Genomic DNA, 14,370 nt, shown 5'->3' on the forward strand with positions numbered 1-14,370 from the left:
CGCTTTCCTTTCTCAAGGTCTGCCTCCACCCCTTCGAGCTACCTAGGCCAGCAGAATGGGTCCAGGTGTATGCTTGGCACTTCTCGGTCAAATTGACCACCTGAGAGCAAGCGAACCCAGGGCAGGGGCAGAGGATTGTGGGACAGCGAGGCTGAATGAGAGACAAGCCCAGGAGCTGTAAGCAAGAAAAGGAGGTTGGGCAGGCAGAGCACGGGGAGTGAAGAGTGGACACAGGAACCAGGTGTCTGTCAGTTGCTTCTGTGGGAATGGGAGCAGCACAGACTGCTGGGAAATGGAGAACAAGGGAGGGGCTTCCTAGGGAGCAACCAGAGGAACCAGTATAGACCTCAGCTGAGCCCCTCCCTTGCTGAAAAGCCTCGTGGAGCTATCCACTGCCAACAGACAAGGACAATAATGTGGCCTCATCTCTGACGCCAGGATCCCCATCAGTTGCTGTAGCTCTGTCTGTTCTCACCGCTCCCTCAGGGGAAAAACTCTTCCCAGGACCTCTGCCTTGGTTCCTTACTCTGCACCTTCTTCCTAGAGCTCACTCCCAACTTTGGTCTACAATATTCCTACCCCAGGAGACCTTTGTGGATATCAGCATTGGACCAGTCATCTCAGAGGTCCCACCAGCCCTTCACACCCCCCTGACAGGTCCTTGAGACTCTGACCCTCTTTGGAACAGATGGGCACTTGGGGGATGCATTAGCTCATAGACAAGGGTCCAAGAAGCTACTTGCCTTTATCCTTGAGCTAGGGGCATCTGTTTAGCCCCATAGCTCCAAGACAGACAGATGCTGTCCTCATCCTGAATCCTGTCCCCTCTACGGGTATGGCACACATAGCGGGAGCTCAGCAAAGCTGAGTCATTGAAAGTAAAGGTGCTAGGTAATAATTCTCAGGGGTTTAGGCGTCTGCTATATCCTGGGTGCGTGTATAAGCTCTCCCTGTGACCATCAAGGCCAACACACACAGCAGAGAGCCATCTGCCCCTCTGAGGGAGGAGCTTTCCATCCAAGAGGTAAAGGGGCTGGGTGACTTGCCCAGTATATGGAGTCCATCTGGGGAGTCTAGGCTGGCACTGACGGCCTGCACCCTGCAACCCTTACCACTTCCCAGGAAAGGTGTTAGTGTAGAGTTCCTCAGACCCTCTGACTGACAACCTCAAGATATGCACGTGTGTGACCAGCACAGAAAAGCACTGAGAGGTAGTTTGCCTGGCAGTATCCTCTCTGGTTGATGCTAGTCAGACTTACTGCTTTACAAAAATTCCCGGTTGTGAATCCACTCAAGGATTTCACAATTTCTCACTGTCTGAAAAACCAGATTCCTCACTGTGAAAACTCTGAACCAAATGTTTTACCTAATGAATGGACCAACGGGATGGAGAAAGGAAGGCACCTCCTGAAGGAGGGACCCAGAGACAGTGCTGAGGGGTTGGGGAAAGACAGATGCTTACCTGAGGTAGCACTGCTGCTCCTTGCCCGGCCAACCTCTGCAGGGAGCTGACCTGAGGACCTGTGACAGGCACTGCAGTGGAGGATCCCAAAGCCTGAAAGACAGAAGGTGGAACGGTCAGAGTCCAGCACCCAGCCTGGGCCATGATCTCAGAAATGGCAGGATCCACTCTTGCTCTCCATGTGCCACTGGAAACGAGAGAGAGAGAGAGAGAGAGAGAGGGGGGGAGAGAGAGAGAGAGAGAGAGAGAGGGGGGGATGCGTGCACATGCACAGCAGCTATATTCCTGCTGGCCTTGAACTTGTCTTAGCTGAGATTGACTCTTAACATTGTATCTCTCTGCCTCTGCTTCCCAAGTGCTGGAAACTGTCAGGCATAGTGGTACACATCTTTATATAAGATGCAGAGGCAGGAGGGTCTCTGAGTTCAAGGCCAGAGTGATATAGAGACCCTATCTAAACAAAACCAACAATGATACAAAAAACAGGGTGTGGGGACACACGCTTGCAATCTCAGCACTGGGAGGCAGATAAAGGTAGCTCCTTGCAGCTCCCTAGCCAGCAAACCTCGTCAAATAAACAAGCTCCAGGTTCCAATGAGAGACCCTGTCTCAAAACCCAGGGCAGATGTTCATACACATGAACACACATGAACACACACACACACACAAGCTCTGAGGACTGTCTGCCTGTCACACACACACACACACACACACACACACACTCTGAGGACTATCTGCCTGTCACACACACACACACACACACACACACAAGCTCTGAGGACTGTCTGCCTGTCACACACACACACACACACACACACACACACTCTGAGGACTGTCTGCCTGTCACACACACATACACACACACACACACACACACACAAGCTCTGAGGACTGTCTACCTGTCTGCACACACACACACAAGCTTGAGGACTGTCACACACACACACACACACACACACACTTTGAGGACTGTCTGCCTGACACACACACACACACACACACACACACACAAGCTCTGAGGACTGTCTGCCTGTCACACACACACACACACACACACACACACTCTGAGGACTGTCTGCCTGTCACACACACACACACACACAAGCAGGACTGTCTGCCTGTCACACACACACACACACACACACACACACACACACACACACACACACACACACACACACAAGCTCTGAGGACTGTCTGCCTGTCACACACACACACACACACACACACACTCTGAGGACTGTCTGCCTGTCACACACACACACACACACACACACACACACACACAGCTCTGAGGACTGTCTGCCTGTCACACACACACACACACACAAGCTCTGAGGTCTGTCTGCTGCCTGTCACACACACACACATACACACACACACACTCTGAGGACTGTCTGCCTGTCACACACACATACATACATACACACACACACACACACTGAGGACTGTCTGATACACACACACACACACACACACACACACACACTCTGAGGACTGTCTGCCTGTCACACACACACACATACACACACACACACACACACACACACATGCTCTGAGGACTGTCTGCGTGTCACTGTGGACTCCACATCACTGTCATATGTACCAGCTGATGTAACTGGGGCAGCTTGCTCAGACCCATGGAGGTGGGAGCCAGGCAAAGGTGGCCATTCCATTAACATACTTCCAGGAGATTCCTGGGAACCAGAGGCCTGCCTGGAGAGAGCTGCCACACTCCAGGAGGTTCTGCCATGCCCAGGCCTATACCTCACTCCACTGTTTTCTAGTGGGGTTCTCCCCATGAATGGCTGTGTGAAAGTAGGGCCCTGAATCTTGGGAGTGAGTCAAGGACCTACTTTTCCCAGGGCCTCTCTTCTGACTAGGATGCCTGTAACTAGGCTGGTTCTGCCCATGAGGGACACAGCATCCTTCCGTGGGTGTCTTTGTGAACCCCTATGTGCTTGTTGTGGCCCTGTGTGCTTTTATGTTGGGTGTGAGGAGTCTTGGGGTCCATTTCTGGGGCCACTTTTCTTAGAATCCACCTTGGTATGGTTTCCATGCAGATCCCTCACCTCTGGGTGTTTCTTTGGCTGCCTCTGTCCTGTAAGCACTGACACCCCTTACTTTATTCAGAAAGCCTTCATTTCTACCTCAGCCCTCTTTCCTGACTTTTGACTGTCGCCTTAGTAATTTATACTTGGGGAAGAGGAGGGATGGGAAGCCAAGAGAGGGAGAGATGGTCAAGGTTTGCCCGAGGTTTTCCTGAGACCCAGAGCCTCCAGAGAGACAAGGACAGGGACAACTGTGCTTCCATTCTGTGCTTGATTCTAAGTTGCTGAGAGACACAAACAGCTGTGTATTAGGGGTGGGGTCCTGCAGGCCATGGGAGGTTTGCATAACAGAACCTACTAGATGCTTCGATCAAGATCCTGACTGACTTTACCCAACCTCACAATGCGACCATTGCCTGGATTGGGGTGCCCGGTCTGTTCTTTAGAGAACACTAAGTATAAGGTGCCTTTAAGTAAGTACAGGGTTCCATGAGTCAGGCTCCTGTGGGGACAGGTTCTGTACTGTCCTATAAGACCATGGCCTGGAGCACCAGAGTTGACAGTTCTCAGTCTAAGCCCACACTCTCCATGCTTCTGTAAAAAGTCAGTAGCAACCACTATGTCAACAGGATGCCAATATCATATGGCCTGGTGGGAGTCCTCCCAGAATACCCCTGTCACCTCTCACAGATGGCCCGTCCTCTGCCCATGCTGCACGGACTGCGTGCGCTCTACTCAGCCTGGAAGCTCGCACAGGCATCCATCCTTCCACAGCCTCATAAAGCGCTCATTAATAAGTGGGAAGGCATTTTTGTCTGTGAAGAGCTGACCTCTCTGCTCCATGCCAGAATTTATCGATACAACAGAAGCAGTCGCTTCAGAGGTTGGACCACTTAGAGCCGCACTTCTGTCAAGATAAACGAGCTACTGATGACGACATTTATAGCTCTGAGCATTTTAATAGGGGGAAGAGGGGCCATAAAAGTCAAAGATAACTTTCCCGTATTAGCTCAGTCCCACAGGCAGCCTGGGAGACGGCGAGGAGAAGGCAGCACGTGGACAGGAGGCAGGTTCAGGTTGGCCCTTCCATCTTCAGGGCAGAAGTTCGTGTGGCTCTGGAAAAACTTGTCTTTGGTGAACATTTCCAAGCGTCACGGAGACGCGCCCCAGGAGCTTTGCCAGGGATGAACGAGGGAGTGCAGACGTTCTGTGGCATCAGTTACACGGGGCCACTTAGTGTTTCTTGCTGATGTCCCCAATGGCCACAGAAGGAACTTGGGCCATGAAGACTAAATGGAGTGGCTCTGTGAGGTGGGTACTGAACAGCCTTGGAGTGAGGGGACAGTAGGAAGGGTGTGAGAGAGAAACATCACCCCAGGACTAAATAGGACGGAGGGCAACCTGGAGTCAGCCCATCCTGGTGACCTCCTTTGGAAAGGTCTATGTGTGAAAGGCTGGGCCCAGCAGGGGGTCCCTAGATTTGGGGACATAACCTAATGGAGCTGTGGGACCCTGTCTTTCCCTCTTCTATTAGTGCTTCTGGTTCCTGGACATAAGGGGTGCACTTTGCTCTGTCGTGTACCCCACATGCTCCCAGAGGCCCAAAGTGATCTTGGACCTCAATGTCCAGAGCCATGGGCTAGATAACCCCACTCTCTTTCAAGTTATCTTGGGTACCTCAGGACAGCGACACAAAGCTGAGAAACAGCCTGCTGGTTGGAAAGCTGCATCTGCCTTGCCTTCTCATCTCTAAGTCTACACATCTGCCCCCCAGCACAAACACAGCATATTAGGGATCCAGTGCAACCTATGGGTGGGCCAGAGGGCTTCTGGCCTGAGGCTCTTGAGTATCTCCTCCTAAATCCAGCCGGAGCCAGTCTGCTAAGCTGAAGCCAGCGTGAGCCTTCCTGAGGGAAGAGCTTCCATCACACCTGCCTCTGTCCCTCTGCTGTGGCTGATGCGGCCAGCTTGGCTCTCATCTCTGTTACCATCAAACGCTCCCTTCCCACACTCCACACACTCCTGCACTTTCCCACCTCCCATGGCTTCTGTGCACCCCCTCTCCAAGCCCCAGACTACTGCAACTCTTAATGACAATACACAACACCCTCTATTTGATTCTGGTGAAGAAGAGGGTTCCTGTGAGGGTGGAGGACTGACCAAATGTGCTGGGTGTGGGATCCTCCCCCAGACTCTCAAAGAGCTTCTCTTCAGTTTTCCCTCCAAACTCCAGGTTTTGAGTGGTACACAGGACATCAGAAGTCACAGTGGCAAGGCCATCACACAAGAAGCTTTATGATAGTAGCCAGAAGGGGTCACCATAGCAACGGCCATCACAACATCCAGACTGGACAGGGAATGCGGAGCCAGGGAATGTCTGCTTGTGTGAGTGGCCTTGAGCTGCCTTCCAGGGACACGTGGCTTGATTCCCATTCATGACTTCAGATCACTGACTTCCATGATTCTATGAGGGCCCAGCAGCTATGACTGCTCTGTTCTATGAGTCACCAGAGAATCGCATCCTCCAGATGACTTCCCATCCCTAAGTCACTGGGTAGTCAGGAGGTCCAAGGGTCAGAGCCACAGACGACAGCTTAGAGGTCATAGGACTTAAGTTCCTTGAAAAGTTTTATATGCTAAGAGTGCAGAGCCCAGGAGAGTGAATTCTAACACAGAGGCTTGGTCAACTTACAGAGAGTGGCCCCTTCCCCCTGCAGTTCTAGAGCAGTGGTTCTCAACTATCCTAAGTCTCTGACCTTTTAATACAGTTCCCAACACTGTGGTAACCCCAACCATAAAATTTCTTTCATTGCTACTTCATAAGTGTAATTCCATTACTGTCATGAACTATAACGTAAATATCTGTGTTTTCCAATGCTCTTAGGTGACCCCTTCGAAAAGGCTGTTTAATGCACTCCCCAGGGGGTCAAGACCCACTGGTTGAGAACCGACATTCTAGGTCACACTTGGAAACACACAGCCTTGTTTTGTGTACAACTGGGGAAAACCAGGGTTCTTCGGGTGGAAGATGTTTTCCTAAGGCTGCATCACTAAGCCAAAACCTCAGAGCCAAGTACCCTAACCCATGTGGTAACATACGTGAGAGGGCTGTGCTCACAGAGGAAGTTGGGCCCTGCCTGTCCTGAGACTGCACTCTCTCTGGTGCTCCCTGCATCTGGGAAGTCACAGCTCAGATGGGGTCGGCACGAGGCTTAGGTTCATGTGACCATGAACCTACACATCCCAGCAACGGAGACCAGTTGTTGAGAGTTGGAATGAAAAGCCAGTTTTCCTAACAAGATACTAGGGTGGGTCAGCCAGAGAAAACAAGGAAGGACCAGCTCAAGCAAAGGTTCTGGATGCTGGTCTCCATCCTGCCGAGATCCGTAAGGACTTCCTGGTACAAGGGGTGTCATGGTGGAGATAGAGGAGCCAAGATGGAACTGGGGTGAGGCCAGGTCACATGACTGGCCCTTCAGAGTCTCAGATTCATTACCTGTGCAGTGGGCCCACAGACCACTGTCACACTGGGCACATAGATGAAGGTTTCTGTCCCCTGGGCCATCTGACCCCTCTGGGTTGTGTCATGTGGTTTTGATCATGATGCGTCAGGGAAGGAAGGACCTGGTGCTACAGGCAGGGACTGCTACTTGCCCCTCAGGGTCGAGCCTAGGATAGCAATGAGTCACAGGTTCAGACATTTGCCTGCGTCCCAACTTCCCTGAAGGAAGGACTTGGGACTGATCCTGAACAGTTAATATGTTCCATCTGACCTTAGTCAATCTGTTGAGGGGGAGGAGCCAGGCAGAGGGCCCTGGGGTCTGAGCCCAGGATGTTCACTGACTGTGGCTCCCAGGATGTCAGAGACAGAATCTCCAAACCTCTGATTCTCTAGCTGGACCCTGACTGGTCAGGATAGCCCCTGTTTAGATGGCCATAGCCAGGGTCTGACTTTCTATGCCGGGTGAGGCTCATTCCTCCTTCTGGCTGGGAGGGGGAGGGGAAGAGCGGAGTAGAGGACAGCTGCTTTCTTACCTCCGCTCCATGTGGCCCAGCCTTGGCGGACACAGCCAGAGTGTGGCGGTTTAATTGCATCTGGGTTGTGATTTCCCTGCATTCTTACAGAACTGCTGTGATATGTGACTCAGATAACAAGTGAGCCCCAACACCGGTAGCTGCTAATAAATATTAATATAACATAAGCACCGCTTTGACTGTCATGGGAACCGGCTTGTTATTCACAGATGAAACTCAATGGTTGCCTTTATCACTGTTGGCAGCAAAGAGCCGCTCGCGAACAATGCTGCTGGCACAAGGTTCTGGGCCTGGCCCCTGCACTCCAACTTGGGTGTCCCCACTCCCGTTTCTTAGACACAGAGCCTCCACCAGCCTCAGCTTCTTCATGGGTGCTCCCTGAAGTCTTCGCAAATACCCAGAGAAATCAGCAAACTGTCCTGCCTCTCCCCCAGCCCACTGCTCACAGCCACGCAGGACACAATGACAGTCAGGACCAATGCCAGGTGCACCAACCTGAATGTGAATTCCCATCCAGCAAGGGCACAGTCACTCTATATAGCCTTGTCCCCAACTCGAAGGAGCAAGTACCCTTCCTGTTACCAGGACAAGAGAGGAGGGTGGGAGGCATCTGCATACCAGGCAACGGACCATTGCAACATCTCTGCTGTCCTGGGTCCTGTTCCCCTGAGGACAAATGTGTACCACACACCATGTATCCACCAACAGGAGAGATGGAGGGAAGTGTGCAGACACGAGGGGTTCGTGAAGCTGACCAACCAGAAGGCAGCAGGTTGGGGCTTATGCTCCCCCTATGTATACACTGTACAGCATCCAAGAAGCACAGGACAGCACCACTGTCCCTAGGTGGGGAGATAAAGTCACCGAGGATGTTCAAACACTCCCTGAAGCCAGAGGAATTAGACTCAGCCATGTCCCCAGAGAGTCTTTAACACACATCCCATCACGGCAGTTACACCATGGGACCACATGTGGTTTGGTAACATGCAGCCAGGACAGCCAGGGAGGAGTAAGGAAGGCATGGGAACATGGTAGACTCCTACATCTGCTACCCTGCAGGGCTCTGAGCAGGGGAGAACTCAGCAGGAGCTAATCATGGGGAGGCCTTCTGCACTGGACAGCTGGGGACAAGCACGGGAAGTCAGAGAGCAGGAAGGCTTCCTGGAGGAGGTAGTGTCTGGGCTGGACCATTAAAGTTGGGCTAGAATGTTCCAAATGGGCAGTAGTAGATGAATCACAGGAACCAGAAGGGAGGACAGAGAAGCCAGCAGCAGGGGCACGCGGGAACCAGTGGGAAGGAAGGTGGCAGAGGAGAGGCACAGGCAGAGGCTCTGTGTATGGGGGCTTTGAATGTCATGCCCAGGAGCTTGGTCCCTCTGGAAATGACAGAGTGGGTCTTAGCTAGTATAGCTGGGGTGGGAATATCACTATTGGATCAGAGACGCCATGTGCATAACGCTGCGTTTGAGCCTGGGCTGCCCACACCTGAGGCAGTCAAAAGGTTAGGTTCTCATCCCCTTTAATGCGTTAGATGCCAGCTAGCTGCCTCCCTGACTTGCTGGAAGGCCATAGCTAGGTGGGCAGGGCAGGGCAGGCCTATGGACCCATAAGGTCCTTCCATGCCCTGCAGCCTGCTCTCTCACAGAAGGCTAAAGATAGCCCCCAGTGCACAGCAGGCGCCAAGCACTAGCTGTCTCTAGGACTCTCAGGGAACTGCCAGACTGTTAACCTATTCCTTCAAAGCAAGAGCTTTTGGGAAACTGGGCCCTTCACATCTTGGGAAACGAGTTATTTGCTACAGCTATGAGAAGCAAAGTGACCAGGGACAGTGACACCCGGCCTCCGTGGCTCAGCTGTCAGTGCAGGTGGCCTATGGAGCTGGTGAACCTGACTGAGACTTGTTCAGCTAGGGTAAGGTACCCCAGGCCACTCAAACAATTGCAGGGGCCCTTTCAGAGGGCAGTTGTCAATCAGCATGAGAAACACTAGAGGCTACACTTGGCTGACATCGGAAATACCCTTTCTGCAGCTCTGCGGTAGTGGAGTAGCTTAATTAACTTGAAAGGATGTAATTTTATGCTATTTAGTACAAATGCACACTCTAAATGGCACTGCAGTCTAAAGATCAGAGGCTGTGATTGGTGGGGGAGGGGAACAGCATGGCCAGGAGATCCTGACAAACACAGTAGTGGGGGACGTTCTGGAAACTTCTGCACGTAAATGGAAACCTCCGAAGTGACACAGCTCAGCTACAGAAGGCGGCCAGGACAATTGTAGCTGAAAGGGCTTCATCTTCGTCTCCGTCAGCTCCCCTGCAAAGATCTTGGGAAGAGAACTGAACTCTGGGGCCTAGGGGGCCAACGGGACTCTCCCATCCACTCTGTCCACCTGGTGTGGGGCCTACCTCACCCTTCCTGATAGTAATGCCCAGGCTGAGGGGGACATCTCTAAGAGAAGCTGCCCAGACTCACAAAAGCTTGGGGGGCTTGGGCAGGAAAGATGCAGAGGAAGGGGTAGGGCCTGGAACCTCTATGGAGGGACCAAGGAGTTAGTCTCCCCCTCCCTGTTCCCAGAAAACACATCAACATGTGACATTGATGAGTGGGGCTGAATGACAGCCCGGGAGCCTAGGGAAAAAGGAAATGACATAGACAGTGGGGGTCGCTCCTTCCTGTGTTCCTGGAGCCAGCATCGCTTGGGCCTCAGGGCCCAGCAGGCCCTGGGCAGAGCCAAGTCTGTGTCCTTACAATATGTCCTAAAATGAGGGTGTATGCTAGGCCCCACAAATAATAAACAGCCACTCAGAAGATCCAATGTCCACCTGCCACCACTGACACGTCTCTCAACAACCACGTCACCTCCATCCAATTAGATCCTCCTGAATTGGTGGAAGGTCCTAGCACCACAGGAAGGCCCGTTACGTGAACTCGTCTGGAAAGGACCCCAGAGTAAGGAGATGCAAGGTCTACCTTTAAGTAGCTTGGGGTAGGTAGGTCCAGGGCCACTGGTCCTTAGTTGGGTGGTAACTACATGGATGGAGACATTCATCCGCGCTTTCTAGGTTGCACCTCCAGCCCTATGCCTCTCACTGTACATGACTTGTACCTCATTTTAAAAACGCTGGCTCTTGGGATTGGGGATTTAGCTCAGTGGTAGAGCACTTGCCTAGGAAGCGCAAGGCCCTGGGTTCGGTCCCCAGCTCCGAAAAAAACAAACAAAAAAACAAAACAAAACAAACGCTTGCTCTTTCTTCGGAGAGGGAGTGAGGTTCGCCTTATAGCATCCCACACCCCAGTGCCTGAGGCCAGTCCAGGTTTATTAGTGAGAGAGTCTGCTCTGACTGAGGCTATGCTTGAATATTCCAGAAGGCTGGGATGCTCTAAGCCAGTGTTTTCAGCCTTCCTAATGCTGCGGCCCTTTAATACAGTTCCTTCTGTTGTGGGGACCCCCACCCATAAAATCATTTCTGTTGTTACTTCATAACTGTAATTTTGCTACTGTTATGAACCATAACATAAATATCTCTGTGTTCTGATGGTCTCAGGTGACCCCTGTAAAAGGGTTGTTCAACCCCAAAGGGGTTACTGCCCACAGGTTGGGAGAGAACTGCTGTTCCAAGCTAATCCCTGGTTTCTGTTAGCAGTGACCTTACAGGACTCAACTCATTCCCACTGTGCTCAGAGCCGCAGAGCCTCAGACAGCATGCTCCAGATGACCTTTGCCCATCACAGGAGGGCTTGCAGAACACACTCTGAGGCCCCTAGCTGTGCCAGCAGAACATACCATGGGCTGGCAGGGGGCCTAGCTTGTTTTCAGTCAGAGATATGGAGGGATTCCTGATAAAGGTAGCAGGAAGGTGGCACAGGTGACCAGAAGTCCCGCACTGCCTCCTAAGGGTCCCGGTGGCCCTGTGTGGCAGGTGCCTTATGGGAAGGATGATCCTGAGTCCCTTCTGTGGTTTGTTTCCCTCTAAGTGATGGCCCCTCCCTGGCCGCAGGCCACCTGCCCCTTTGGTGTGGAATGCTGGGAAACCAATGCAGTCGTGAGGCTAGAGAATCATGGGCACAGGTGTTCAGCAGGTACCCGGGGAGCCCAGTACAGGGGCAAGGAGGACCTGCTCCATACTCTGGAAGGACGAGTCACAGGTACAAGCAATTAAGCTATCTGGGAGTGCTCTTTAAGGACTTCCCCGGACGACAAAGGGACTCCAGGCCCAGCAGGATTGGACATGTCTCCAAGCCCAGCTGTTCAGCAGGCTGAGGTGTGAGTGTGGAGGAATTCAAGGAGAATTCAAGGCCAACCCAGGTTTATTAGTGAGATTCTGACTCAAACAAAAACAAAAAACAAACAAAAAGCAGAAGTGGGAGTTAGAAAGAGAAGGTAAGGTTGGGGGAGGGAAGGAAGTAGGGATTTCGTGTATGATCAGGAGATTAAATTTAGATCACAAAGGGACAGAAACCTCCTGGCAGAGGCATGGCCCAGAGGTGCTGGGTGTTGGGGTCAGAAGGGGCCTCTGCCAGAGGGAAACCTCTGCCTTTTAAAGAGTGGCTAGATTGGAGGACATCGTCAGGGCACTCTGGGTACAGGCACATCAGGACAGGAGACCTGGAGTCAGGGCTTGGTGGCCCAAGGCCCATGTGCCAAAGTTTCAGGCTCCTTGGCATCTCTCGGGATGCCAGAGCCCCTCCAGTTCAGTGGCTCACTAGGCCACCCTGGGAGATGGGGTAGTCCCCGCCTTCAGTGAGGCCGGCCAGGAGCGCAGAATGGGTGTGGGGTTGGCCTGCTCAGCCCAAGAGGTAATTTGTTTACACTCCTCCTGGCAACAAACACCCCTTCTGAGGGAGGGAAACTTTACCACAGGGATACTCCAGTATGTGTCCTGACATGCCACTCCGGGCTGGCCAGTAGCCATAGGCATGTGCCTCAGAGGCCTGTCACTATGGCCGGGGGAGCTGGCACTAGTCACTCAGAGGTCCCATGTCTAGGCTTTTCCCATTGCAACCCAGGAACCTTTGTATCCTCAGGGTGTCTCCTCACAGTGTCCAATACACACCCGGCACTAGAAGGACCTAAAAACCCGAGCTGTCACCTGAGTGATGTAGGACACCATGGCTCAGGCAACCTTTGACGAAGCCATTTACCCTCCAAAGCCTCTGTTTTCCCATCTATAAAATGGAATTGTGCTGGTTTTATAAGGGGAGTTTGTGAGATGGGATGAGGCAAGTGTCACTTGAGGACAAGGTGGCCCTGCCCAGCTTTATCGTTTTGGGGGCAGGAAGCCCAGGCCTCATGCAAGCTGGACTGAGCAGTCATGTGTGTGCCGAGATGTTATGCTGCCAGTTGGCATGGCTGCCTTCCGGGGACACAGCACCCCATTGTTTCTATGAAGCTTTGTGAGAAGGTTGGCATTCCTAATCAGAAATGTGTTGAAAACGAACTTCAGATCCCAAGTTGTCTGGATTGAAGAAAAAAGAGAGCCAGGCTCAGTACCTGCCACGGGAGACACACATATCACATGACCACCTTCTCCAGTGAGATAATGGCAGCACTCTCTCTGGGAGCTCCAGGGTGAGACTGCAGACCCCTTGTGCTGCCCCTGGGGAAGCCTCCCAGCTCGCTGCCTGCAGGGCCTGGAAGAGGTGGCCCTGGGAAGCTGCAGCAGCCAGTCCCGTTTATAAGGTACTTCTCCACTGAGGTCCAGCTGGGAACAATGTCATTCCATATCTGTGAACTCTGATAGCCTCCTGACCTTTGTTCCTGAGTCCTCTCCATGTGACACCCCACCTGAGTGCCCTCACCTCCCAGCACCCGGCACCTGCTAGCACTTGATCTGTGCACCAGGTATAAGACACACGCTGTTTCAAAGGTAAGGAAAAAAGCGAAAAAATCTCATTACTATTTTAAAACATTAATTATACGTTGAAAATGATAGTATTTGGGACACGCTGGTTCCGTAACACTGCAGTCAGTTGCCTCGGTTCTTTCCACTCCTCTCAGGGGCTGACGAGGCAGAGCGCAGGGGTATTCTGAGGTAATGGGAATAGTCCGCATCTCATCTCCACGGGGGTGTGAGTTACCTGCACGCCTGTGACTGTCAAAACTCATCAGACAGTACAATTAAGACCTGTGAATTTCAATGTATGTAAATTATATATCAAAGAAATTACACATTAAAAAAAAAAGTCAAACACCCGTTACAGCTCCTTTTTAGAAAGGCAGAGCTCTAGGGACAGCTGGGGGAGCACCCATGGGGTGAGCCGTATCCTATGGGGGCAACCCCAATACTGTCTCCTCTAGGGAGCTCTGATGTATTGGAATGGACTCGCCAGTCTGACTATGACTATTGGAGCCTGGGAGAGGATCCAGGATGAAAACATGGAATAGAATAGGGTAAGGGCTTCTCGGTAGCACAGGGTAAGTGTTGGAGTTCACAGAGGTTATGCTGCTGCTGCTGCTGCGCGCGCGCACACACACACACACACACACACACACACACACACACACACACACACACACCCCCGCTTCGCTGATCACCAGTGCAGTCTGAAGGATGATGCTTGCACAGGAAACCATAGAGAAGGGGAGCCCAGCCCCAGGACAGGGAAGAAAAGGGACTTCAGAAATCCACTCTGGCTCCCAGCTTGGTGCACCACGGCTGGAGAGCGGACACGAAGTAAGAGGTACAGTGTCAAACACTGCACACATCTGCTCTGTCCCGTCAGGAGCACACAGGAAGTCCCAGCAAGAAACCTAAGATAGCTCAGGCAGGGCTGGGGTCAGGGATGTTCCCACAGAGACAGACATGCAACAGGCCAATGGCCA

General features: G+C 52.3%; 1 protein-coding gene across 1 annotated transcript in view; it reads right to left on the reverse strand.

Annotated features, from left to right (window-relative positions):
• Nucleotides 1-14,370, reverse strand: part of Phf21b (PHD finger protein 21B) — a 70,936-nt gene that overhangs the window by 17,691 nt on the left and 38,875 nt on the right. The window contains exon 3 of the mRNA XM_032918934.1: nucleotides 1,463-1,555. Coding sequence (XP_032774825.1) covers nucleotides 1,463-1,555 — 93 coding nt within the window. The remainder of the gene's footprint in view (nucleotides 1-1,462; nucleotides 1,556-14,370) is intronic.

Source organism: Rattus rattus, chromosome 1 (assembly GCF_011064425.1).
Source record: "Rattus rattus isolate New Zealand chromosome 1, Rrattus_CSIRO_v1, whole genome shotgun sequence".
Lineage (NCBI taxonomy): Eukaryota > Metazoa > Chordata > Mammalia > Rodentia > Muridae > Rattus > Rattus rattus.